General features: G+C 45.3%; 1 protein-coding gene across 1 annotated transcript in view; it reads right to left on the bottom strand.

Moving 5' to 3' along the window:
• LOC137327290 (immunoglobulin superfamily member 3-like) overlaps positions 1-27,496 on the bottom strand; it is a 144,060-nt gene that overhangs the window by 77,695 nt on the left and 38,869 nt on the right. Inside the window, exon 2 of the mRNA XM_067992944.1 lies at positions 11,534-11,911. Within this exon, the coding sequence (XP_067849045.1) occupies positions 11,534-11,911 (378 nt within the window). The remainder of the gene's footprint in view (positions 1-11,533; positions 11,912-27,496) is intronic.

Raw genomic sequence — 27,496 nt, 5'->3', positions numbered from 1 at the left:
TTTACTGATTGGTGTTATGGTGTTATTTTAAATAAAAATACAAATACTGGAAATCTGAAATAAAAAACAGAAAATGCTGGATGTATACAGCACTCGGTCAGCATCTCTAAAGGGGCACGTTAATGTTTTGGGTGCATTTCCTCCATTAGACAGGCTACCCATTTATTTTAAATGGATCACTGCTGGTATTAAAATAATGCTGACTGGGAAATCTCGGCTTCTTCTGCTTTTAAGGACAGATGGGTTTGAATTAAAACTGAGCCTGGGATTCAATTCCAGTCATAAGGATTGGATTTCCCTGTTGTACTGCTGTAGCTACTCAACTTTTCAATAGTAAACAATTTTACAACACCAAGTTATAGTCCAGCAATTTTATTTTAAATTCACAAGCTTTCGGAGATTTTCTCCTTCCTCAGGTAAATGTTTCAAGATCTCCTTGAAGCCTACGCATTTATACATATTGAATAATACATGGTGTTTACAGACTGCCCCTGCAACTGCCCGTTGCCAAGGCAATCACCGTGTTCAGACAGAGAGGTGTCATCTGCAGAACCCCCGAATACACATTCAACAAAAAAACAAACAGGGAAAAAAAAACAGAGAAAAAAAAAAACACAGAGAGAGGCAGAAACATCCGGAAGGCAGAGAGAGCTAGCAAATGACCCATTATATTAAAAACAGATAACATTTGTTCGCTGGTGGGGTAACGTGTAGCGTGACATGAACCCAAGATCCCGGTTGAGGCCGTCCTCATGGGTGCGGAACTTGGCTATCAATTTCTGCTCGACGATTTTGCGTTGTCGTGTGTCTCGAAGGCCGCCTTGGAGTACGCTTACCCGAAGGTCGGTGGATGAATGTCCATGACTGCTGAAGTGTTCCCCGACTGGGAGGGAACCCTCCTGTTTGGCGATTGTTGCGCGGTGTCCGTTCATCCGTTGTCGCAGCGTCTGCATGGTCTCGCCAATGTACCATGCTCTGGGGCATCCTTTCCTGCAACGTATGAGGTAGACAACGTTGGCCGAGTCACAGGAGTATGAACCATGCACCTGGTGGGTGGTGTCATCTCGTGTGATGGTGGTATCTGTGTCGATGATCTGGCATGTCTTGCAGAGGTTACCGTGGCAGGGTTGTGTGGCGTCGTGGACGCTGTTCTCTTGAAAGCTGGGTAGTTTGAGGTTGGGTGGCTGTTTAAAGGCGAGTAGTGGAGGTGTGGGGATGGCCATAGCGAGGTGTTTGTCCTCATTGATGACATGTTGAAGGCTGCGGAGAACATGGCGTAGTTTCTCCGCTCCGGGGAAGTACTGGACGACAAAGGGTACTCTGTTGGTTGCGTCCCGTGTTAGTCTCCTGAGGAGGTCTATGCGATTTTTTGCTGTGGCCCGTCGGAACTGTCGATCGATGAGTCGAGCGTCATATCCCGTTCTTACTAGGGCGTCTTTCAGCGTCTGTAGGTGTCCATCGCGTTCCTCCTCGTCTGAGCAGACCCTGTGTATTCGCAGGGCCTGTCCATAGGGGATGGCCTCTTTGACGTGGTTAGGGTGGAAGCTGGAAAAGTGGAGCATCGTGAGGTTGTCCGTGGGCTTGCGGTAGAGTGAGGTGCTGAGGTGCCCGTCTTTGATGGAGATTCGTAGACTTCCCTGTGGTTGCAACCGTGGTACCAGGGGAAGCTTGGTCGTTGCTGGTGGTGATGCCGAGTTTCTCAAGCTTCCTGCTCTTGGTTTTCATGTAGGCAGCGTAGTTCCGTTGCCTCGTCTGTTTGGCGGTATAACGTAGCTGGTCTGCTGTGTCCTGAGTACAGGTTGAGAGTATGGACTCTATCTTGGTTTCGAGGTTGTGGCGTCTGCTGTAGAGTTGGTGTATGAGATGGTTGCGGAGTGTGCGAGAGGTACGGCGGCAGAGTCTCTCAGCGTAATCCGAGTTGTATGTGGACTTGAGTGGGTTCGTGATCTGGAGGCAACGGAACTACGCTGCCTACATGAAAACCAAGAGCAGGAAGCTTGAGAAACTCGGCATCACCACCAGCAACGACCAAGCTTCCCCTGGTACCACGGTTGCAACCACAGGGAAGTCTATTGTCAATTTATCCGACCACACCCTTCAACCAGACGAAATCGAAGTTCTCAGCCGAGGGCTCAATTTCTGCCCCACTACCAAAATGGACCCCACTAGTCTCGCGGCGGACACAGAGGAATTCATCAGGAGAATGAGGCTCCGGGAATTCTACCACAAACCCCAAGATTTCAGCAGCGAACCCAATGAGACAATCGACGATCCGGAACAGCAGACAGAGGGATCCGCGGTACAGCAACCGAAGAGGAAAGAGTCAAACTGGACTCCTCCGGAGGGTCGCTGCCCTCAGCTGGACATGTATGCTCAAGCTGTCAGGAAATGCGTCAATGCCAGATTCATCAGCCGCACTCAGAAGACAGTCCAGAATGTCACCCGAGCACAACGCAACGCCATCAACGCTCTCAAGACCAACCGCAACATCGTCATCAAACCAGCGGACAAAGGAGGAGCCATAGTCATACAGAACAGAACAGACTATTGCAAAGAAGCATACCGACAACTGGACAACCAGGAACACTACAGACGGTTACCCGCAGATCCGACCAAAGAACACACCCACCAGCTCAACAAACTGATCAAGACCTTCGATCCAGACCTTCAAAGCATCCTACGCATTCTCATCCCACGTAATCCCCGCGTGGGAGACTTCTACTGCCTCCCAAAGATACACAAAGCCAACACACCCGGACGTCCCATCGTATCAGGCAACGGAACCCTGTGTGAGAACCTCTCTGGATACATCGAGGGCATCCTGAAACCCATCGTACAGGGAACCCCCAGCTTCTGTCGCGACACTACAGACTTCCTACAAAAACTCAGTACCCACGGACCAGTTGAACCAGGAACACTTCTCACCACGATGGACGTCTCGGCACTATACACCAGTATCCCCCACGATGACGGCATCGCTGCGACAGCATCAATACTCAACACCAACAACAGCCAATCTCCGGAAGCCATCCTACAACTCATCCGCTTCATCCTGGATCACAATGTCTTCACCTTCGATAACCAGTTCTTTACCCAAACACACGGAACAGCCATGGGGACCAAATTCGCACCCCAATACGCCAACATTTTCATGCACAAGTTCGAGCAGGACTTCTTCACTGCACAAGACCTCCAACCAACACTATACACCAGATACATCGACGACATTTTCTTTCTATGGACCCACGGCAAGGAATCACTAAAGAGACTACACGATAACATCAACAAGTTCCATCCCACCATCAAGCTCACCATGGACTACTCCTCAGAATCAGTTTCTTTCTTGGACACACGAATCTCCATCAAAGACGGGCACCTCAGCACCTCACTCTACCGCAAGCCCACGGACAACCTCACGATGCTCCACTTTTCCAGCTTCCACCCTAACCACGTCAAAGAGGCCATCCCCTATGGACAGGCCCTGCGAATACACAGGGTCTGCTCAGACGAGGAGGAACGCGATGGACACCTACAGACGCTGAAAGACGCCCTAGTAAGAACGGGATATGACGCTCGACTCATCGATCGACAGTTCCGACGGGCCACAGCAAAAAATCGCATAGACCTCCTCAGGAGACTAACACGGGACGCAACCAACAGAGTACCCTTTGTCGTCCAGTACTTCCCCGGAGCGGAGAAACTACGCCATGTTCTCCGCAGCCTTCAACATGTCATCAATGAGGACAAACACCTCGCTATGGCCATCCCCACACCTCCACTACTCGCCTTTAAACAGCCACCCAACCTCAAACAGACCATCGTTCGCAGCAAACTACCCAGCTTTCAAGAGAACAGCGTCCACGACGCCACACAACCCTGCCACGGTAACCTCTGCAAGACATGCCAGATCATCGACACAGATACCACCATCACACGAGATGACACCACCCACCAGGTGCATGGTTCATACTCCTGTGACTCGGCCAACGTTGTCTACCTCATACGTTGCAGGAAAGGATGCCCCAGAGCATGGTACATTGGCGAGACCATGCAGACGCTGCGACAACGGATGAACGGACACCGCGCAACAATCGCCAAACAGGAGGGTTCCCTCCCAGTCGGGGAACACTTCAGCAGTCATGGACATTCATCCACCGACCTTCGGGTAAGCGTACTCCAAGGCGGCCTTCGAGACACACGACAACGCAAAATCGTCGAGCAGAAATTGATAGCCAAGTTCCGCACCCATGAGGACGGCCTCAACCGGGATCTTGGGTTCATGTCACGCTACACGTTACCCCACCAGCGAACAAATGTTATCTGTTTTTAATATAATGGGTCATTTGCTAGCTCTCTCTGCCTTCCGGATGTTTCTGCCTCTCTCTGTGTTTTTTTTTTTCTCTGTTTTTTTTTCCCTGTTTGTTTTTTTGTTGAATGTGTATTCGGGGGTTCTGCAGATGACACCTCTCTGTCTGAACACGGTGATTGCCTTGGCAACGGGCAGTTGCAGGGGCAGTCTGTAAACACCATGTATTATTCAATATGTATAAATGCGTAGGCTTCAAGGAGATCTTGAAACATTTACCTGAGGAAGGAGAAAATCTCCGAAAGCTTGTGAATTTAAAATAAAATTGCTGGACTATAACTTGGTGTTGTAAAATTGTTTACAATTGTCAACCCCAGTCCATCATCGGCATCTCCACATCATAACTTTTCAATACCAAGAGCACGATTTAACTTCCACTCTGTGCATCGGCTCAAACTGCAAAATTCAGAAATTTGTGGCACCAAGCAGATATTTATTTGGAGAATGGTTTACCACCAGATAAATACTGAAATACTTCCACTGCATTTTGTCGTACTGGTGGAGGAATGGCCTCCTTCCAAGGGTCGAATTTAGAGTTGAAAAATAGAAAAAGTGAGTGGAAACAAGACAAATACAGCTCATGACCCTTGCCCTGTCTGACAGGGCTGATTACACTGATTGATTTACGAATGCTTTGAATATTCCTTAAGATAGTGTTATCACTGTCGGAGACATACCTTTGAGGTCTTAGTGGATAAATGCACTGCACTGAGCCATAAAACAAGGAAAGCTTCAGGTTATTCTTCTCTGTCAATTCTTCTCCTCATGAAGGTGTTTGACTCTTTCTTGGGACAGTTATGCAGGTGCTGGTTGCTTTCCAATACGTTATGTGTGAGACTTGACACTGAATGCTAACAGGCTATTTGACATTGATGGGCATCACAGCTGAGCCTGATCTTGTCCTCACCTGTTATCGACCCATATGCACTTCCAGCAGGGGTCACCAGATAGTGATCAGCTGTATGAGCTTCCCTCTATAGCTCAGGGTCACTGCTAATTGTAGCATCCCAGCTGCTAGCCTCATCCGAGATCAGCTAACACTGACTGGGGATCAAACCCAGAACTGTCTTAGTCTGTATGACTAAGCTGCTCACAGTGTAAGTCAACTAAGCCATCAAGGGATCTTTGGTCTCAGGCTCTAACTCTGCCATGCATTGTTAGCTGATCCTAACCCGTGCCGATATGGAAGCACTACCTCGTTTACCCTAGGCTGAGGAGGGGGAATTTTTTTTTTTTAAATGGGTTCTTCCTCCCAACTTCAAGCCAAAGACTTCTGTTGAAAAGTGCATGTGTGTGGTATTGGCTAAGGACAAGACTGGGCTTAGTTGTGATGCTACCTGCAGTTGAATAGTCTACTGACAGTCCCTGTGAAACTATTTCCCAGTCCATGAATCCCCACACAGAGGTCAGGAGAGGAGAAAATTGAGAAAAGATGTAAACTCAATGGTAGTATGGGTTGGAAGACCCACATCACAGATAATGGGGTTGGCAGGAACACTCAGGAGTGTTAGCGCTGCACACTCTGGCATTGGTACTCATTAGTGATTGCACAAACACAATTAAAGCATGCTCTACAGCTGACATTTGATATTTGTTATACTGTGTGGAATGTAGCCTGCCTTGAGCAGTGTTTGATAGGTTCCGCTGACAAATTGTTGAATTAGACAGAATTTTATGTTTTTTAAGTTTCAGTTTGCATTTTTATTTTGCAAGATTGTGTGGGAAATATGATCCCTTCTGTACAGTATGATAGCTTCCATTGACAGCCAAGATACCGATCTATTAATTGAAGAAAGCACAATACTGCAGTGCATGTAATTGTGCAGACAATAGCACTAGACAGCTGTCTCAGACAGAATGCAACTTACAGGAAATGGTCAGTCTGTCACTTTATGGACCTCATTTATACAAGGTAACTGTCAGCGCTGTTAGTCCTTCCAACCCATTGATACCACAGAAATGGTTCTGCAATATGCCGACCCTTCTAATGTTTTGAAGTACATCAATTACACAGTGGAGTACATTTCAGAGCACTGGTGGTAACAGGAAAACTCTTCACACGCAAGATCAGGAATACACAGTTGCTGACAGCCAAGATCATGACTTTAACTTTCTGGTCAAGCACCTTCTGCAGGCTAGCAATGCAAAAAGAAAAGCACATTAATGGCCTCCACGAGAGGTTGAGTGCAGCCCGAAAAAAATAGCAGCCTGTGGCACTGTTAATGGTGGCCAGGAGTGCTCGCCGTCAGCAGTACAGGGGGAAAAACCATCTCCTTCCTGATGGAAGCATTAGCGTTGCCTCATTTATATCACAGCACTGCTGGCAGGGTCAGGCTGCCTCTGGCACCAGCATAACAATCAAAATGCAGCATCATTGTGACTTCTGGTGCTTTTACATGCAGAAGAATTCATTTCTGTTGTTGCACAAAGGAAGAACGCCCAACTTTAGCAGAATTAACTCTAGGGGAATAACTTCTAATAGTGTTTGTACATTTTAGTAAGCTATCGTCCCTCAAACAAGCAGTCGTACTTAAAAGGAGTCCAAACATTCCTTATATCAATATTGGGTCAAATAATGGAAACTATACTAAAGAACAGGTAGGATGAAGACCTGTATAGAAATAGCTTAATAAGTAAGAATCAGCGTGGATTCAGGAGGGGAACATGTTGCTTGACAAATATTCTTGTCTTATTTTAAGATGTCAGAAACAAAACGAGACAGTGGAAGTTTCTATGTTATAGTTTACATTAATTTCCACAAGGTCTTTGACAAAGTCCCATATGAAAGATTATTAATTCAACTAAAATCCATGGGAATTCAGGGGGGAAGAAGAGTGGATAAGAAATTAGATAATAAAAAGGAAATAAGAGTAGAAATTCAACTAATGGCCTCCTGTTCTTCCACTGTAAAATCAGTATTAGATCTCTGAAGCTTGCAGCGTAATCTGCCGCACCCAAATTGTGCTTTGAAAAAGCTTTTGATAAGGTACCGCATAAGAGGCCTAACCAAGGTCTTGTACAAGGACAAAATAGTATGCGTTTGGAGTATACTGTCCTGTAAATACACCCTAGCACCCTGTTCGCCCTAGCTATTGCTTCACGGCATTGCTCATGAGCTTTTAGAGGTTTATGCACCAGAATGCCCAGATCTCTTTCTTTCTCCAATGGCTTTAGTACTTTTCCCTGAAGGGTGTTTGTACATTCAACATTCGTCCTGCCCACATACATAACACTGCGCTTTTCGAAGTTAAACGTCATGTGTCCAGTTTTGGTCTCCTCACATGGTGGGTTTGGAAAGGGTGTAGAGGAGGGCCGCAAGATTAATTCCTAGTTTAAAGCATCTTAGTTACCAAAATAGGCTCAAAGAGCTGAGACTCTACACTTTAGAGAGGTGTGGACTTAGGGGTGATCTGATTGAGGTGATGAAGGGACTAGATTGCGTTTGTATAGGCAGTTTGTTCCAACTAAATAGGTTAGGGAGGACCAGAGGTCACAATCTCAAGTTATAAGAACATAAGAACATAAGAAATAGGAGCAGGAGTAGGCCAATCGGCCCCTCGAGCCTGCTCCGCCATTCAATCACATCATGGCTGATCTGATCCTAACCTCAAATCTAAATTCATGTCCAATTTCCTGCCCGCTCCCCGTAACCCCTAATTCCCTTTATTTCTAGGAAACTGTCTATTTCCGTTTTAAATTTATTTAATGATGTAGCTTCCACAGCTTCCTGGGGCAGCAAATTCCACAGACCTACTACCCTCTGAGTGAAGAAGTTTCTCCTCATCTCAGTTTTGAAAGAGCAGCCCCTTATTCTAAGATTATGCCCCCTAGTTCTAGTTTCACCCATCCTTGGGAACATCCTTACTGCATCCACCCAATCAAGCCCCTTCACAATCTTATATGTTTCAATAAGATCGCCTCTCATTCTTCTGAACTCCAATGAGTAGAGTCCCAATCTACTCAACCTCTCCTCATATGTCCGCCCCCTCATCCCCGGGATTAACCGAGTGAACCTTCTTTGTACTGCCTCGAGAGCAAGTATGTCTTTTCTTAAGTATGGAGACCAAAACTGTATGCAGTATTCCAGGTGCGGTCTCACCAATACCTTATATAACTGCAGCAATACCTCCCTGTTTTTATATTCTATCCCCCTAGCAATAAAAGCCAAGCAGAGTAAAGGCAGAGCTAGATTAGATGTTAGGAGGTGGTTCTTTTCTCAGAGAATAGTGGCCTCTGGGGCAGGCTGCCAGCTCGTGCGGTGAATGCCAATTCACTAAGTTCCTTCAAGCAAGAGCTGGACTGGTTTCTGGCTAGAGCAGAGATCACCTCGTACAAGAGGTAGGTACTGCATAACATTAATCAGGGCTACAGTGGTCTCCTGGACTAGTTTCGATCGCCTCGGGCGTGGGGGTTGGGGGGCAGAGAGGAATTCTCCACATTTTTTTTCCTTAATTGGCCTGGGTTTTCAATCTGGTTTTGTGCCTCTTCCAGGAGATTACATAGATTTGGGGTGGAGTGGGAAGTGTATATGCTGTGATGCACAAGGCATCACAACTGTTTGGATAGGCTGGATGGACCAGTTGGTCGTTACCTGCCTGTCATTTCTCGAATTGTGCCAGACGCTATATTGGCTCAGGCGACATTTAGTTATCCAGAGTGCCCACCTGAAACAGGCGTCAGGTATCTTACATATGCAAATCAGGGTCCTACGACAGTTGTATGACCCCAAATATGAAAATCAGGTACAAATGGGGGGAGCTTTGTTGTGCATGTACTATGTATACCACATAGAATTACTAATCTGGTTTCAATGTGTATATTATGGGGAGGGAATAAAAAAATTGGGACTAAGTCTGTTTGCATTAATGCCGCAGGCATGTGGATTCTTGGGCCTCCAGAAATTGATGCTTTATCATGAGGCATTGCTGGGGTAGCAAGCCACAAGGTCACATTACGGTTCGTTCTTCTTCTGGTTCCACTATACTAGCTGGAACTGAGAAGGCATTCTCAGCTGCTTACAGCATGTTAAAGCTGCTTAAATATCACAATCCTTGGTAGTTTAGGGAAGCCTGTTCCAAGACCAAATCTCCCCCCTGGACTGAAATGTAAAAGCTCTGAAGGATAAACTGAAGAGAATTATGCGAATATGTGAAGCATCAAACTCTCACACTGGAAGGAAATCAGTGGTGTAGAATAGGAGTGGAAATCCATTCAACCCAGAAGCAATCTACATTATTCGTACCAAATTAAACTCATGGCTAATAGTACTCTAATGAAGAGGAACGTATCAAAGTCACAAATGACATCCTATGTGACTGTGACCGTGGTAAGCTATCCCTCCTCATCCTTCTCGACCTGCCTTTAACACTGTTGACCACACCATCCTCTTCCAATGCCTCTCCTCCGTCGTTCAGTTGGGTGGGACCATGCTCGCCTGGTTCCATTCTTATCTATCCAGTCGTAGCCAAAAAATCACCTGCAATGGCTTCACTTCCTGTTCCCTCACCCTTATCTCTAGAATCCCCCAAGGATCTAACCTTGGCCCCCTCCTATTTCTCATCTACATGCTGTCCCTGGGCGACATCATCCGAAAACACAATGTCAGGTTTCATATGTACGCTGACGACACTCAGCTCTACCTCACCATCACCTCCCTCGACCCCTCCACTGTCTCTGATTTGTCGTACTGCTTGTCCGACATCCAGTATTGGATGAGCAAAAACTTCCTCCAACTAAATATCGGGAAGACTGAAACCATTGTTTTTCGTCCTCGCCACAAACTCCGTTCCCTACCCACCGACTCCATCCCTCTCTCAGGCCACTGTCTGAGACTGAACCAGACCATTCGCTACCTATTTGACCCTGAGATGAGCTTCTGACCACATAACGGCTCTATCACCAAGACCGCCTACTTCCATCTCTGTAACACTGCCTGTCTCCGTCCCTGCCTCAGCTCATCTTCTGCTGAAACCCTCATCCATGCCTTTGTTACCTCTAGACTTGATTATTCCAATGCTCTCCATAAACTTGAGCTCATCTAAAACTCTGCTGCCCGTATCCTAACTTGCACCAAGTCCCGTTCACCCATCACCCCTGTGCTCGCTGACCTACATTGGCTTCCAGTCCAGGAACGCCTCAATTTTAAAATTCTCATCCTTGTTTTCAAATCCCTCCAAGGCCTCGCTCCTCCCTATCTCTGTAAGCTCCTCCAGCCCTAAAACCCTCCGAGATCTCTGTGTTCCTCCAATTCTTGCCTGTTGCACATCTCCGATTTTATTCGCTCCACCATTGGCGGCCATGCCTTCAGCTGCATAAACTCTAAGCTCTGGAATTCCCTCCCTAAACCTCTCCGCCTCTCTACCCTCCTATAAGATGCTCCTTAAAACCTACCTCTTTGACCAAGCTTTTGGTCACCTGTCCTAATATCTCCTTATGTGGCTCAGTGACAAATTTTGTTTGAAAATCGCTCCTGTGAAGCACCTTGTGGTGCTTTACTATGTTAAAGGCGCTATATAAATGCACGTTGTTGTTGAACTCGATGGTAATTTTTAATGGTTTACTCACAAATGGAGATTTCTCAAGTGTGCAGCTGTGTGATACTGAAATGCATTTTTCTAACGTTGCACTTCCTTCACTACAAGTAATGGCATCTTTCTTGCATCTTTATATGTTGTTCTCATCAGAGACACCTGCTGCTGTAAAAGCGGTCCCAGCTGAAACACATTATTCAGAGTCCTGGCATGCAAAATACTACTGCAACCAAGTGTTTTGAATAATGTATCACACCTGGGATCAATTTTAAAGAGAGAACGGTCCACAATTTCTATTTTACTGAATCTTGAGTACAGACACTGTAAATAAACAAAAACCTACTTTAATGGTCAGTTAAAGGTCTATTAATGAGATACTACATCTGTGGAACAAATGGAATGATTCAGTCAAAATTAAGTTTTTAAGTCTGTCAGCCTACAATTTTAAATGCCCCTCAACATAAAAACTTACATCTGTATATACTTGAAAGTTCTGTGAAATGATTATAGACTGGCTATGTTATTAAAAACCCGTTGCTTCTTCAAAGGGAATATTGCACATTTGATGTTACCCTGTTATTACATGCTGCAGACCACATTAACAAAGGCAATCATTGTAAAACCAAACATCACGTACCTGTCAGATTCCCCTTGGCATTGTAGGATCCCCAGTAGGTTGATTCTGTGTTGGGAGTGTGACATTCATATTCCCCTGTATCTCCCAGTTGTAGGTTGGTAATGTGCAAGAGCGCCGAGTCTCCATCAATTCTCTCAACGTAGACCTCCTTATTCCGTACTCTGCTTCCATACACAGCATAGGGGTAGTCTGGATCATTAGTGCTGACTATCTGGATTTGTCTTTCAGGTGCAGAAGGCAGATAGATTGACCACTCAAAGTTCTGCTGCATGGAACTGGAGTATCCGGACACGTTACACCAAATGGTTATGTGGTATCCTTCTGCTCTGATCAGGGGGCCTTCCTGTACCTGGACATGTCTTTGAGCAGCACACATGCCTACAAAAATGAATTTAGATATATGTATATAGTTAGAAGATAGGGTATTTCTCAAAAACAATCCACACATGCAAAACAGTTAAAATAAGAATCCTGCTTCCCTCCTTCTTTCCCCCAATTTTCTCTTCTCCCCTGATGGCACTGACTCTTTTTGGAGTATGATTCCATCAACACCAATCATCATCTGAGACCTTGCCCAATAGGGCATTCTTCATATGTCAGTCTACAAGCTTTCGGAGGCTTCCTCCTTCGTCAGGTAAATGTTCAGGAGCTCCTGAACATTTACCTGACGAAGGAGGAAGCCTCCGAAAGCTTGTAGATTTCAAATAAAAATTGTTGGACTATAACTTGGTGTTGTAAAATTGTTTACAATTGTCAACCCCAGTCCATCACCGGCATCTCCACATTATGTCAGTCTAGACAGTGAGTGTCGATGCACTATTTAACCATGAGGGGATGTTTCAGTAGAGCCAGATTCTGTCCTTACCCGAGGTCCACATGCTTCTTCTTTCTAGCAGTCACTGCACAACAATCAGGAATGGGAATGCTGGTTGAATTTTTCCTCCATATCACAGGGACATTAGGCTAGCTGTAGTGCTCTACATTGAGTCCCGGCTGAGGTCACCTAACCGCACAGGCCAGAAACCTGGGACTTTCTGGTCTGTTCAGCTTGGTGCCACACCCATTAACCCATCGAGGAGATAGGATTATGATTTTTAACAAGTACACGGGACTGATCTTTAAAAAAATGCTAGCTGACTTCTAGTTAAGACTGGTTTATTTATGAGGATTTAGACTATTTTATTACAACAGTTGATAAATTAATAAACGTGTATGAAGTGCTGCTATTAAAGGTAGACTTACAATTTCTTGCTAATTATTGCTGCATTTTGGTTAACTTTGTGCTATGGATATGAGCTCACTGGCAATTAGATTGAGGTAGCTGTAATTTTTGTTAAGAGGAGGAAGGGTGCCCTATTGCATGATGGACAAATTGGTGAAGATTACAGTAAGAACACTGGCTGAATTTCTGTTGGAGTTTACACTGTTTCTCTGGGGTTCCCATGGATCTTCCGCCAAAGGTACAGCGGATGATTGGGAGAATCCCCACGGAAATTCAACCCTGTTGTATACAAATTTTGATGCAGGCTTTTTAAAAAATTAGTAGATGTCAAATTCCACCCACCCAAACTTGGGGAGTGACGCACAGGTTTCTCCCTAATGTAAATATTACTTCAATCTAATATCAGATTCTGCCTTCAAGCAATTGGCTTTAAGTTGGTGAGGAATACACTTTTCTTCCTCTGACCAATTTTCTCCTCTCTCTTCTCCTGAAGGTGTGTTAACACCATGCTGGAGGACAGTTCCATGCCTGCTGGCAGCCTCCAGTGCCTCGAGCAAATGACCGTTATTCATGTCAACCCTCACTGTGAATATTGACAGATACTTGACTGTGGGTAGCACTGCAGCCAAATTCAAGCCTGTCCTCCCCGTCTCTCTCTCTCTCTGACTGTATCTCTCTCTCTCTCACACACACACACACACACTTCAGCAAGGGTCACTGGATAAACTATAGCTGATTTTCCCCTTCGAAAACAAGGGGCGTTGAGGCCAGTTGTGAAATTCCTACAACAACCCTGGTTGAAATCTGCTACGGGTGCATTCACACTACAATCTGAATTCTAGTTATAACTGGTTTCACAGGGCACCAACACTGCAATTAGAAATGCAGCTTGAATTCAAAGTCAGGGCTAAGCAGAGTGAGACTCCAAGGAGGAGGGTGTCTCATTCAATTTTGCATCCAAGTCAATTCGGGCCTTAATATCCAATTTACACTGCATAAGTTTGTATAGAGTCAGTGTGAAAACTTGCGGTGTAAATGCATCATAAATTAGCTCAGATGAGGATCTAACCGGCCTGTGTGGCTCTGCTGTTCATTGTGTAAACTTACTGAGCAATCACAGGAGCTTTGTGAGGAATGCATGATAACATCACAAACGTCTGACTCTGCCTACTTATTCTTCTGTCTCAACCATCATCATGACTGGAATTTTCTAAATGACATGGCTACAAAGACAGCAATTAAAGTGTGAAATAAAAACAGAAAATGCTGGAGAAGCTCAGCAAGTCAGGCAGCATCTGTGGAGAAAGAAACAGAGTTCCCATTCTGAGAACCTAAATTTTAATCCTTCTTTCAAATAACATTAAAATTCCAGCTATTCACAATGCATGATGGTTCACCAATTCTTTGCTGATGATGGTGTGGAGATACCAAAGTAAAGGTAAATGAAAAAATATTTTTAAAAAAAGAGTGACATCCTGAATTTTAAAAACTGAATCGTTCTAGGGCTGAGGTGATGTGAATTATTTTGTTGAGTTGAGCCTGAGCAGGGTCTGGGGACAGAGGTGAGGTGAATCAGAGAATCAGGGGAAGCCCAAGCAGGGTTTATACTCAAGGTTCACATTTTCCCACATTATACTCCATCTGCCACCTTCTCTTAACCTTCACTTAAACTGTCCATATCCATTTGCAGCCTCTGCATCCTCCTCAAAGCTTACTTTCCCATCTAGCTTTGTATCGTCAGCAAACTTGGCTAGATTACACTCGGTCCCTTCATCTAAGTCATTGATATATATTGTAAACAGCTGAGGCCCCAGCACTAGTTATTTCCTCAACATGAATTCCAAAGGAAAGAGTTAACTTCCACCAAGTTCACATTTTATTCTACAAGAATTATATGTAGAAATCTTAATCAAAAAAGTGACAGAAAACCATGAATATATGTTGCCATGGCTGTGCAGCTTGCCGATTGATATTGCACTCATTTTATTCCCCCTTTTTCTAAGCTACAAATATGAATACAACTGCTTGACTGTACAAAGCACAATACCAAAGAACACACGGAGAATCAGTTCACTGCACCTAAACATTTATTGCTGCGCAGTCAATCCTTGGTGACTGTTATTGCTTAAATAAACACTGAAGCCATTATTCATCCTGCATTTTCTAAAGCAAGACAGAACTAAAAATATATCGCAGGATTGATTTAAGAAACATGTCACGCTCACTTTTTCAAATTACTGTTGAAATAAACAAATAAATCAGCCAGCAATTGTTAAATATTCCTGGTCCGTGCCACAAAAAGTTAAACTATTGAGCAAAACTGTTCTCATCAAATGAGCTCTCGACAGTTGTGATAGGAATCATTTTCCTTGCATCTTTATTCTATTTTTTCTTGCAATTGTCTCCCCTTGTCTCATGTGGGGGAGGGGATGGTTCGCAGCGGGGAGGGGGTCCAGTGCCTTGGTTACTCACGGCTCTGCAGTATCTCACCCATGTGAACATTCTTCATATAGTAGACATGGATTATTTACATCATAATGGAGCTTGATCCCGTCCTGCATATTCCAGCAGTGGGATTGTGATCAAGAGTGGGAATTTTGGCTGCTCCCTAGACTGGGATCAGTGAGGCCCACTGAGGTCCCTAGCTGAGATCAGCTAACTCAGCAAAGACTCCAGGTCAAACCAGGGACCTTCCTGGATCTCCTGGTTTTGGGCTTTGAGCAGTACATTACCAAATGTGCCAGGGATTACTTTTTATTACAGTTCCCAATATCATAAAGGAAACCATTATTTCATATTTACATCAGGACTATAGGTTGTTGAAATACCTTTTATTTTGAACTTCATAATGAACCTACACTGAAATGGCATGTTTCCCTCGGGCAACTCTCATTAATAGTAAAATTCCTGACGACCAGCAACACTATATCAAGTCAACATCAGTACTTGGTATGTGGGTTTTGGTTTCACTATATAAATGTATCTTTGGTGAAGCCTTTCCAGCTGTTGAGTGTGGCTTCTATAGAGTGTCTGTGTTTCGCATCCATACAGGAGATTGATAAGGACAACTGTTTTATAAACCTTCAGTTTAGTGGCAACCAAGATATCTCGCTGATTCCAGACACGTTTGGACAGTCTACCAAAGGCCACACGTGCTCTCTGTGTGCGAGCCATAACTTCCTTTTCGATCCTTGCATCATCAGATTGTACGCTTCCAAGACTCCTTGACTGCATTCAATTCAGTATCATCAATAGTGATCGATGGTCTAACAAATGGCTTCCAAGCGGCTGGTAGATACATTACTTCAATCTTCATTAGATTAATAGTAAGCCCATAAATACTAGCAGAAGCTGCAAATATATCCATCACCAGCTGATGGTCCTCTTTGGAATGCACCATAAGGGTGCAGTCATCAGGACACAAAAATCATTGTATAATTTGTATGACAGCTTTGCGCCTTACTTTGTATTAGGTGGCAGGACAAGATCACTAACAACCAACTAATGGAATCAGCATCAGCGTGGAGGCTATGATAATCAATGCTCAGCTCCGTTGGGCTGGACATGTTGTTAGGATGGACAATGTATGATTACCGAAGCAGGTACTTTATGGAGAACTGGCAGAAGAAACCAGGGCGGACAACAAAGATTCACTTGAAGTAGTGCAACATGGTCGTTGACTCTTGGTAAACCCTGGCCGCCGACAAAAGGCAATGAATTGCTGAAGTGGGAGAAGGAGTGAAGGGCTTTGAGCTACAATGTCATGCCAGTGTGGAGGCAAGATGCGGGAGATGGAAGGATCGGCAATTTCGGAGGGAACAACAGGAGAACCCCCGGGAATATCAGGCTTGTGGTGGACAATATCTGTCATGCATTGGCCTTGGTAGTCATCAATGTACCCATCTACCATGAACTTATGCTGCCTTCTTTGTTGGCACCGTTCCCTGTATCCAATGCATGCCAACACTATCCAATTTCACCTCCATGATGTTTTCATGAAAGTAATAAGAGCAGCAAATTGCATTTATAAAGTGCCTTTAACACAGAAAATGTTCCACAGAAAAAAATAAATGAAACGGATAAAGAACATAAAAATATAGGAACAACAGAAGGCCTTTGATCCCATCCAGTTTATTCAGCCATCTAATCCCCATTTCAGGACTCACTCAGACAGTTTCTTCCCATCCCAAACCTATATCTCTCTAACTCCTCTTTCAGTAGTCAGTAATCACCTTCCTGTTTGAGAGTTCCATTGAGTAAATCCTTACTACACTAGGTGGCAATCTGTGATTTGTGGGGGGAGAATTTTACTTGAAAAATCAGATATGGGGAAGGAGTTGCAAGTGATCCAGAGTCATGAGTTCAAATCCCGCCACGGCAGCTGGCGAATTTAAATTCAATTAATTAAAATTTTAAAAATCTGGAATTAAAATACTAGTATCAGTAATGATGGCCATGAAACTACCGGATTGTCGTAAAAACCCATCTAGTTCACTAATGTCCTTTAGGGAAGGAAACCTGCCATCCTTACCCGGTCTGGCCTATATGTGACTCCAGACCCACAGCAATGTGGTTGATTCTTAATTGCACTCTGAAATGGCCTAGCAAGCCACTCAGTTGTAAAATCTCGCGACGAAAAGTCATAATAAGAATAAAACCGGACGGACCACCCGGCATCGGACCACTAGGCACCGGACACGACAACGGCAAAACACCAAGCCCAGTCGACCCTGCAAGGTCCTCCTTACTAACATCTGGGGACTTGTGCCAAAATTGGGAGAGCTGTCCCACAGACTAGTCAAGCAACAGCCTGACATAGCGATACTCACAGAATCATACCTTTCAGCCAACGTCCCAGACTCTTCCATCACCATCCCTGGGTATGTCCTGTCCCACCAGCATGACAGACCCACCAGAGGTGGCGGTACAGTGATATACAGTCAGGAGGGAGTAGCCCTGGGAGTCCTCAACATTGACTCTGGACCCCATGAAATCTCATGGCATCAGGTCAAACATGGGCAAGGAAACCTCCTGCTGATTACAACCTACCGTCCTCCCTCAGCTGATGAATCAGTCCTCCTCCATGTTGAGCACCACTTGGAGGAAGCACTGAGGGTAGCATGGGCACAAAATGAACTCTGGGTGGGGGACTTCAATGTCCATCACCAATAGAGTGGCTCAGTAGCACCACTACTGACCGAGATGGCCGAGTCCTGAAGGACATAGCTGCTAGACTGCGCCTGCGGATTGTGGTGAGCGAACCAACACGAGGGAAAAACTTACTTGACCTCGTCCTCACCAATCTACCTGTCGCAAATGCATCTGTCCATGACAGTATTGGTAGGAGTGACCACCGCACAGTCCACGTGGAGATGAAGTCCCGTCTTCGCACTGAGGACACCATCCAACGTGTTGTGTGGCACTACCACCGTGCTAAATGGGATAGATTCAGAACAGAACTAGCAGCTCAAAACTGGGCATCCATGAGGCGCTGTGGGCCATCAGCAGCAGCAGAATTGTATTCCAGCACAATCTGTAACCTCATGGCCCGGCATAATTCCTCACTCTACCATTACCAACAAGCCAGGGGATCAACCCTGGTTCAATGAGGAGTGTAGAAGAGCATGCCAGGAGCAGCACCAGGCGTACCTAAAAATGAGGTGCCAACCTGGTGAAGCTACAACTCAGGACTACATGCATGCTAAACAGCGGAAGCAACATGCTATAGACGGAGCTAAGCGATTCCACAACCAACGGATCAGATCAAAGCTCTGCAGTCCTGCCACATCCAGTCGTGAATGGTGGTGGACAATTAAACAACTAACGGGAGGAGGAGGCTCTGCAAACATCCCCATTCTCAATGATGGCGGAGTCCAGCACGTGAGTGCAAAAGACAAGGCTGAAGCGTTTGCAACCATCTTCAGCCAGAAGTGCCGAGTGGATGATCCATCTCAGCCTCCTCCCGATATTCCCACCATCACGGAAGCCAGTCTTCGGCCAATTCGATTCACTCCACGTGATATCAAGAAACGGCTGAGTGCACTGGATACAGCAAAGGCTATGGGCCCCGACAACATCCCGGCTGTAGTGCTGAAGACTTGTGCTCCAGAACTAGCTGCGCCTCTAGCCAAGCTGTTCCAGTCCAGCTACAACACTGGCATCTACCCGACAATGTGGAAAATTGCCCAGGTATGTCCTGTCCACAAAAAGCAGGACAAATCCAATCCGGCTAATTACCGCCCCATCAGTCTACTCTCAATCATCAGCGAAGTGATGGAAGGTGTCGTCGACAGTGCTATCAAGCGGCACTTACTCACCAATAACCTGCTCACCGATGCTCAGTTTGGGTTCCGCCAGGACCACTTGGCTCCAGACCTCATTACAGCCTTGGTCCAAACATGGACAAAAGAGCTGAATTCCAGAGGTGAGGTGAGAGTGACTGCCCTTGACATCAAGGCAGCATTTGACCGCTTGTGGCACCAAGGAGCCCTAGTAAAATTGAAGTCAATGGGAATCAAGGGGAAAACTCTCCAGTGGCTGGAGTCATACCTAGCACAAAGGAAGATGGTAGTGGTTGTTGGAGGCCAATCATCTCAGCCCCAGGGCATTGCTGCAGGAGTTCCTCAGGGCAGTGTCCTAGGCTCAACCATCTTCAGCTGCTTCATCAATGACCTTCCCTCCATCATAAGGTCAGAAATGGGGATGTTCGCTGATGACTGCACAGTGTTCAGTTCCATTCGCAACCCCTCAGATAATGAAGCAGTCCGAGCCCGCATGCAGCAAGACCTGGACAACATCCAGGCTTGGGCTCATAAGTGGCAAGTAACATTCGCGCCAGATAAGTGCCAGGCAATGACCATCTCCAACAAGAGAGAATCTAACCACCTCCCCTTGACATTCAACGGCATTACCATCGCCAAATCCCCCACCATCAACATCCCGGGGGTCACCATTGACCAGAAACTTAACTGGACCAGCCATATAAATATTGTGGCTACGAGAGCAGGTCAGAGGCTGGGTATTCTGCGGCGAGTGACTCACCTCCTGACTCCCCAAAGCCTTTCCACCATCAACAAGGCACAAATCAGGAGTGTGATGGAATACTCTCCACTTGCCTGGATGAGTGCAGCTCCAACACTCAAGAAGCCCGACACCATCCAAGATAAAGCAGCCCGCTTGATTGGCACCCCATCCACCATCCTAAACATTCACTCCCTTCACCACCGGCGCACTGTGGCTGCAGTGTGTACCATCCACAGGATGCACTGCAGCAACTCGCCAAGGCTTCTTCGACAGCACCTCCCAAACCCGCGACCTCTACCACCTAGAAGGACAAGAGCAGCAGGCGCATGGGAACAACACCACCTGCACGTTCCCCTCCAAGTCACACACCATCCCGACTTGGAAATATATCGCCGTTCCTTCATTGTCGCTGGGTCAAAATCCTGGAACTCCCTTCCTAACAGCACTGTGGGAGAACCGTCACCACACGGACTGCAGCGGTTCAAGAAGGCGGCTCACCACCACCTTCTCGAGGGCAATTAGGGATGGGCAATAAATGCTGGCCTCGCCAGCGATGCCCATATCCCGTGAACGAATAAAAAAAATAATATTTCTGGTACTCATGGAATATATTTTTATTTTTAAGTCCTGGGAATTCCTGCAAATTCTCAGCTAATAATGCATTGGCCTTGTGAAAGGCATTTGTCATGCAGGGAGGGGAAGAGGTGGGGTTCAGTCAGAGGCCCTTGTGAAGTGGAAACTTCTGGAAATATTTTTTTTATATATATTCATAGACACAGCAAAATAATATCTCCTCAGTCATTAAACCTTAATAACCAGCATTAAAAATTTATAGAAAATCAATTTTACAAATATTATCGGTTAGAATGCATATTGTGAAAGGCACAAATAACACTGAATCTTCAAAAGAATCCAATTCAACATCCTGACAGTCTTTACTAGTTACTGGATTAAAAAACTCGAGAACAAAATAACGTTTGTTTAAACTCCTGGAGCCTGCTGTAGATTGATGAAATACAAAAGCTCATTAGAGTGAGATGGCTCATTTGCACATTTTATTTTTAATCAGACCATCTGTTCAAAGCTGGCGTGAATTGAGTAATTAAGTTGAAACATCCGACTGTAGCCCTGTGAACCTTAGTCAAAGTCTGAAGCTGGATGGGCAGAGTTTGGGGATAAGCACCAGCACATCTCAAAACCTGACTTGTGAGCCAAAAACCAATTAAAAGCTCTGCTGATACCCCCAAGGGTACACAGCAGCAGGAAGCAGGAGCGGTGGCAGTATTTTTGGACGGATGAATTTAGTAACTTTAATCTGATCCTGAACAAAATGCTACAGACATTGTTCATCAAGAGGAACCTATCCTTGCCATCGCTGATATGGAGGATGCTGAAATTGAAACCTGAAGGAATGCTCTCAAATTTAGCACATCACAATTAATTTGCCAAATTCACAATAATGATAACTCAGATATCAAAAAGTGTACTCTTCTAATATTTGTTGTCAGTACAATGTAAGGGAAGCTCCACATAGTATCTAAACTACATTATACTTAACTTTTAAATGTTTGACGGTGTTAAAGTATGCAACTTATATATATTAGCTGTCCCTGCAGCACTGCCAATCATCAGCAGGCTGAGTACAAATGCCAAAAGGATCCTTTTCGGAACAGCGATCTTTATTCGAAGGCCTGCTGCTCATTTATACATTTATCCAGGTGCGTCACTCAAAAACATTAGGGGACTGATTTTCCTTTGTGGCCTGTGCCCAGGTTCGCAGCAAGCAGAGCGCTCCGAACGTGTGCTCTACCAGGCCGTTCCCCAATGCATACGCATTTCCTTTTTAGGGTCACATCAGAGTGGAGTGGCCGTATGCCTGGTGCATATGGTGCCCTGTCATTGGGCACAAGCCCATTCTCCAGAGGAAGCAAATTCAGGGCCAGGAATTGCTAGAGGAGGCCTTTAAAGACCTGCAATAAAAACAGAAAGTGCTGGAAAAGCTCAGCAAGTGAGGCATCATCTGTGGAGTAAGATCAGAGTTCACGTTTCAGGTCAAAGACCTTTCATCAGAACTGGAAGACGTTAAAGAGTTAACCTTTTTAAGCAAGTACAGAGCCAGGGAAAGGGGCAGGGAGGGAGGGGAGGAAAGAACAAAAGGGAAGGTCTGTGATAGGGTAAAGGGCAGAAGTGATTAAATGACAAAAGGGATGACGGTGCAAGGCGAGGAGGGTGGTAATGGGGCAGGTAAAGAAACAAAAGATCGGTTTAGAGGAGCTGTGAATGGCAACAGAAGAACCATAACCAGCAGCTGCAGTCCAACAACAAAAAAAATGGGAGCAGTGGTTATGGTCTGAAGTTATTGAAATCAATGTTGAGCCCGGAAGGTCGTAAACGAAAGCTGTTTCTCGAGCTTCATTGGAACAGTGTAAGAGGCCGAGGACAGAGAGATCAGAGTGGGAGTGGGACAGGGAATTAAAATGGCAAGTGACCGGCAGGTCAGGGTCACACTTGCGGACAAAGCAGAGGTGTTCAGCAAAGCACCTTAAAGACCTGCAGCAGATTAAAGGCACACTGCTTTTGTGCCTGGCTCCTGTCACGATGGGCTAGCTGCACTGTCCCCACTTCTGTTTCTGCCTAGCTATATTTGATCTCTGATTTTATTGTCTTGCAGCCTTAGGCCCCTTTATTTGTATTGCCTGGTTCCAGTTGTCACTTGGGATCTTGCTGTGCGCAAAATAGCCTCTGCATTTCCCCACATTGTAACAGTTCCTACACCTCAAAAATACTTAATTGGCTGTGAAGTGCTTTGGAGGCATCCTGAGGTTGCGAAAGACCTTGCTGTCTTTATTAGTGAAGTAGCTGGTTATGTCTGACAATTGTAAACAATTTTACAACACCAAGTTATAGTCCAACGATTTTATTTTTAATCCCACAAGCTTTCGGGGGCTTTCCCCTTCCTCAGGCGGTGTGGAAAGCCCCGGAAGGGGAATGAGTGAGCACATATTGGCCTGAGGAAGGGGAAAGCCCCCGAAAGCTTGTGGGATTAAAAATAAAATCGTTGGACTATAACTTGGTGTTGTAAAATTGTTTACAATTGTTAACCCCAGTCCATCACCGGCATCTCCACATCATGTCTGACAATAGTTGAGGAAGAAGTGGGCACCCTGCTTTCAGGCGATTGCCATTGAGCTGCTGCTGTAGGAAATCCAGGAGAGAAAGGCAGTGCTGTCTGTCAGCAAGTGCCAATCTGTTAGCAAGGATGGAATAGATGACTACCACAGAATGACGGCATTATGATTGCAGCCTGGGTATTTGGCAGTCCCTTGCATGATGAGGTGATTAGCATCAGAATGACTCTTTGAGATATAAAGAGGCAGCCCTCACCATAGCACAAACACAAGTCAGGTTGCAGCAACTGGGCCATGATGATTCTCTGTCCTGCCCATTTTTCCTCCAATATGTGCTCACTCATTCTTTCCCAGGACTCCAAAACTGGAGCTCACTGAATCCTCAATCTTTCCTCCCTCTTACAGTTTTCATGTTTTTAAAATCCACACTTAATGACTACTATCTGATTTATCTTGTTTTCTATTTTACTATTTTAATCCTTTATGGTATCCTGCAATAAAATTAATGTGTATATACACACATTAATTTTATATATTATTATATATATATAAAAATGGGAGAAAAAGTAAAGAAAACAACTGCAAATCTGTGTATTTCCAGTATTTTCTGGAAATACACAGATCAGTCAGCATCTGTAAATATAAAAGACAGGTTATTAATGTTTTGGGTGTGTAACCTTTCCTCAGAAGTGAAGACTGAAAGATAAACAGGCATTTTAGTAAGTTGGGATAAAAGGGAAAAGGGGGGAGGAGGAGAAGGAAGATGGAGAGAATCAACAGATCTAGAACAGAGTAGATGGGTGCAATGACCTGTAAATTGCTTAATTACCTGTTAAGACGATTTAAAAGATCATCATTGAGGTGAGGCAGACACATATAAATGACAAAAGAATGTGCAAATAGTGGAGGTTGAAAAGACAAACAAAAGAAGCAAAAGAATAGGGAGAAAGAGGATAAAAAAGCAAGCAAGCAAGCTGAAATGCAGCAGATCTGAACTTAAAACAGAAAATGTTGTGGGTCAACCAGTTCTGAGAGAGAAAAAGCAAACAGGTCAACACCACGGGCACAGAACCTCGCCGGTGCTGCTTTCTGATGAAGGGTCAACGCCCCCAAACATCAACCCACCTCCTATCCCCAACACCACCAGACCTGCCCCACACATCCCAAGCACACATTACTGTAGGGAAAATGGAAGGTATAATTTATGAGAACTTGAGAAACAAAGGAGAGTTGGTTGGAGCACAGGTTGAGGAGCTGGGAGATGCAAAAAAATAAGCTGCTACAACGGTGGGAAAGTATAATTACTGTGCTACAAGCTTACATCGGCAGTTCCATTATAAATGTGGATACAGGAATTAATAATGGAAAAGTTGACACAAGAAGTGCATGCAGATGTAACATTTTAAATATATTAGCTGATCTCCTGTGGCATTACAAGTAAGGAGTCGAGAACAAATGTCGTGTTCAGGTGAAGTGGGTCTCGAGGATGAAAATGCTGGATCAGTGAGGTGGTGGGGGAGAAAATGACACTTGATGGGGAGCGGAGCTCAGGGAAAAGCTACTCTGTGGAGGTGGCAGGTGTGGTTGAGATGCTGTTCGTTTTGGGAGGGGAAGATTAGGAAGTGTTCCTACTGTTGGTGCAGACGACGTTACCATCCCAAAGGCCAACCATCGGGCGGGCAGAGTGCTCACCTAAGTCAGGCGGTAGCCCCTTTTAATAAGCAAACCGGGGTCATACCCCACCAATTTTAGGCGGGCTACTGCCCTGTTTCTGCTGGGCGGAAGACGTCTAAATCTCTCCCAGGAATCAAACCTGAGTGCAATGGAACACTGAGTGGACAACTGAGAGTTTGGTGAGTGTGGCAGTTTGGTGAAGTGGGGGGAGGTGCTGCCTTGCCTTGCTTTTTCTAACTTTTTCCGCAGAACGGCGGCGGACCTGAGCAGCAGAAGACTGAGAGTGGGGATAGAAGCAGCAGCAGACCTGCAACAAGAGACAACTACTGTGCGACGTCACAGGTGAGGCAGGAGAGTCTGAGAGGTGAGCACAGTATAAAAGGAGAGACCGAGAACGGGAGGAGAGTCTGAGAGGTGAACGCAGTGTAAATCTAAGGCAAGTCATGGCATCAGAGCTCGCACCCGTGATATGCTCCTCCTGCACTTTGTGGGAAGTCATGGACACTACCAGTGTCCCTGGCGACCATGTGTGCAGGAAGTGTGTCCAGCTGCAGCTACTGGCTAACCGCATTTCGGAGCTGGAGCTGCGGGTGGATTCACTGTGGAGCATCCGTGATGCTGAGATTATCGTGGATAGCATGTTCAGCGAGGTGGTCACACCGCAGGTAAAGATTACGCAGGCAGAAAGGAAATGGGTGACTGCCAGGCAGAGTAAAAGGACTAGGCAGATAGAGCAGGAGTCCCTTGGGGCCATCTCCCTCTCAGATATACCACTTTGGATACTGTTGGGGGAGATGGCTTATCAGGGGAAAGCAGCAAGAGCCAAGTTTGGGGCACCACGGGTGGCTTTGCTGCGCAGGAGGGGAGGATTAAGAGTGGCAGGGCTATAGTGATAGGGGATTCAATTGTAAGGGGAATAGATAGGTGTTTCTGCGGCCGCAAACGTGACTCCAGGGTGGTATGTTGCCTCCCTGGTACTAGGGTCAAGGATGTCACTGGCGGCTGCAGGGCATTCTGGAGGGGGAGGGTGAACAGCCAGTAGTCGTGGTCCATATTGGTACCAATGACATAGGTAAAAAAAGGGATGAGGTCCTGCAAGGTGAATTTAAGGAGTTAGGAGATAAATTAAAAAACAGGACCTCAAAAGGTAGTGATCTCAGGATTACTACCAGTGCCACATGCTAGTGAGTATCTGAACAGGAGAGTAGACCGGATGAATGCGTGGCTGTAGGGATGGTGTAGGAGGGAGGGATTTAGATTCCTGGGACATTGGGACCAGTTCTGGGGAAGGTGCGACCTGTACAAGCATGATGGGTTACACCCGAGCAGGACCGGGACCAATGTCCTCGCGGGGGTGTTTGCTAGTGCTGTTGGGGAAGGTTTAAACTAGAGTGGCAGGGGGATGGGAACCTGAGCGGGGAGTCAGAAGGGAATAAAGTTGAGAGCAGCAAGAGAGGGGAAGACCCAGGGGAAATTTACAATACAAATAGTACAAACAGTTGTTCAAGAACAAGTGAAAGGGAAAAGCGTAGAGCAGCGGAAAGAAAGTGTACTTTAGGCACTACAGATAAAGTGAAAACTAGAAGGCGTAAGGCGATTAACCCAGCATCAAAGCTGAAGGTCAGGCTAGGGTGTGTGGCCCAACTAAAACTTCTATATACAAATGCACGGAGTAGAAGGAATGAATTAAATGAACTACAGGTTCAAATTCAAATTGGAGGGTATGACGTGATAGCTATTACTGAGACATGGCTGCAGGATGGTCAGGATTGGGAACTAAATATACCCGGTTATAAGGTCTACAGGAGATAGGGAAAATGGAAGAGGGGGAAGAGTAGCCTTAGTGATTAGAGATGAAATCACTTCAATGATCAAGGAGGATATAACAAGGGGTAAGCAGCCAACAGAGACCTTATGGGTTGAATTGAGAAATAGAAAAGGATCTAAGACTATAGTGGGAATTGTGTATAGGACCTCTGGCAGCAGCTCTGAAGTGCTAGATTGTATAAATGCAGAGATTAGACAAGCGTGTAACAGAGGCACAGTGGTCTTAATGGGGGACTTTAACCTTCACATAGATTGGGAAAAGCAGACTAGCAACTGTCAGAAAGGTGGTGAATTTCTTGAGTGTGTCCGGGATAGTTTTCTACAGCAGTATGTCCTAGAGGTAACAAGGGGGCAAGCCATACTAGATTTAGTAATGAGCAATAAACCAGATTTAGTTAACAGCTTAACTGTGCGTGAACATCTATCCAATAGCGATCATAACATGATCGAGTTCAATGTAGTGTTTGAAAGGGAAAAAAGTGAATCAGCTGCTAAGATTCTAGACTTGGGCAAGGCCGACTTCAATGGGATGAGACAGAGACTGTCCACAGTAAACTGGGCAAATCTGTTAATGGGTAAAACGACTGATGATCAGTGGGAAATGTTTAAAGAAACATTTAACGTGATACAGAATCGGTTTATACCCCTGAGGGGCAAGAACTCTACTTGCCAAAAAAAACAGCCATGGACAACTAAAGAGGTAAGGGACAGTATAAGACATAAGGAAAGGGCATACAAAAAGGCAAAAAATGGCACAGATACTGGCGAATGGGAAAGATACAAAGATCAACAAAGGGTCACAAAACAGATAGTAAGAGCTACAAAAAGAGAGTATAAAAAGAAACTTGCAAGGGATATCAAAACCAATACGAAGAACTTTTATAGTTGTATAAGGAAAAAGAGGGTGGTCAGGAGCAGTGTTGGCCCCTTAAAAACTGAAAGTGGGGATATTGTCATTGACAATGGGGAAATGGCGGACATGTTGAACAATTACTTTGCGTCAGTATTTACAGTAGAAAAAGAGGATAGCATGCCGGAAATCCCAAGAAAACTAATATTGAATCGGGGACAGGGATTCAATAAAATTAA

This window comes from Heptranchias perlo, chromosome 11 (genome assembly GCF_035084215.1).
Source record: "Heptranchias perlo isolate sHepPer1 chromosome 11, sHepPer1.hap1, whole genome shotgun sequence".
Taxonomy (NCBI): Eukaryota; Metazoa; Chordata; class Chondrichthyes; order Hexanchiformes; family Hexanchidae; genus Heptranchias; species Heptranchias perlo.
Note: the sequence above shows the minus strand (reverse complement) of the source record. Positions and strands in the feature narration are given on the sequence as shown.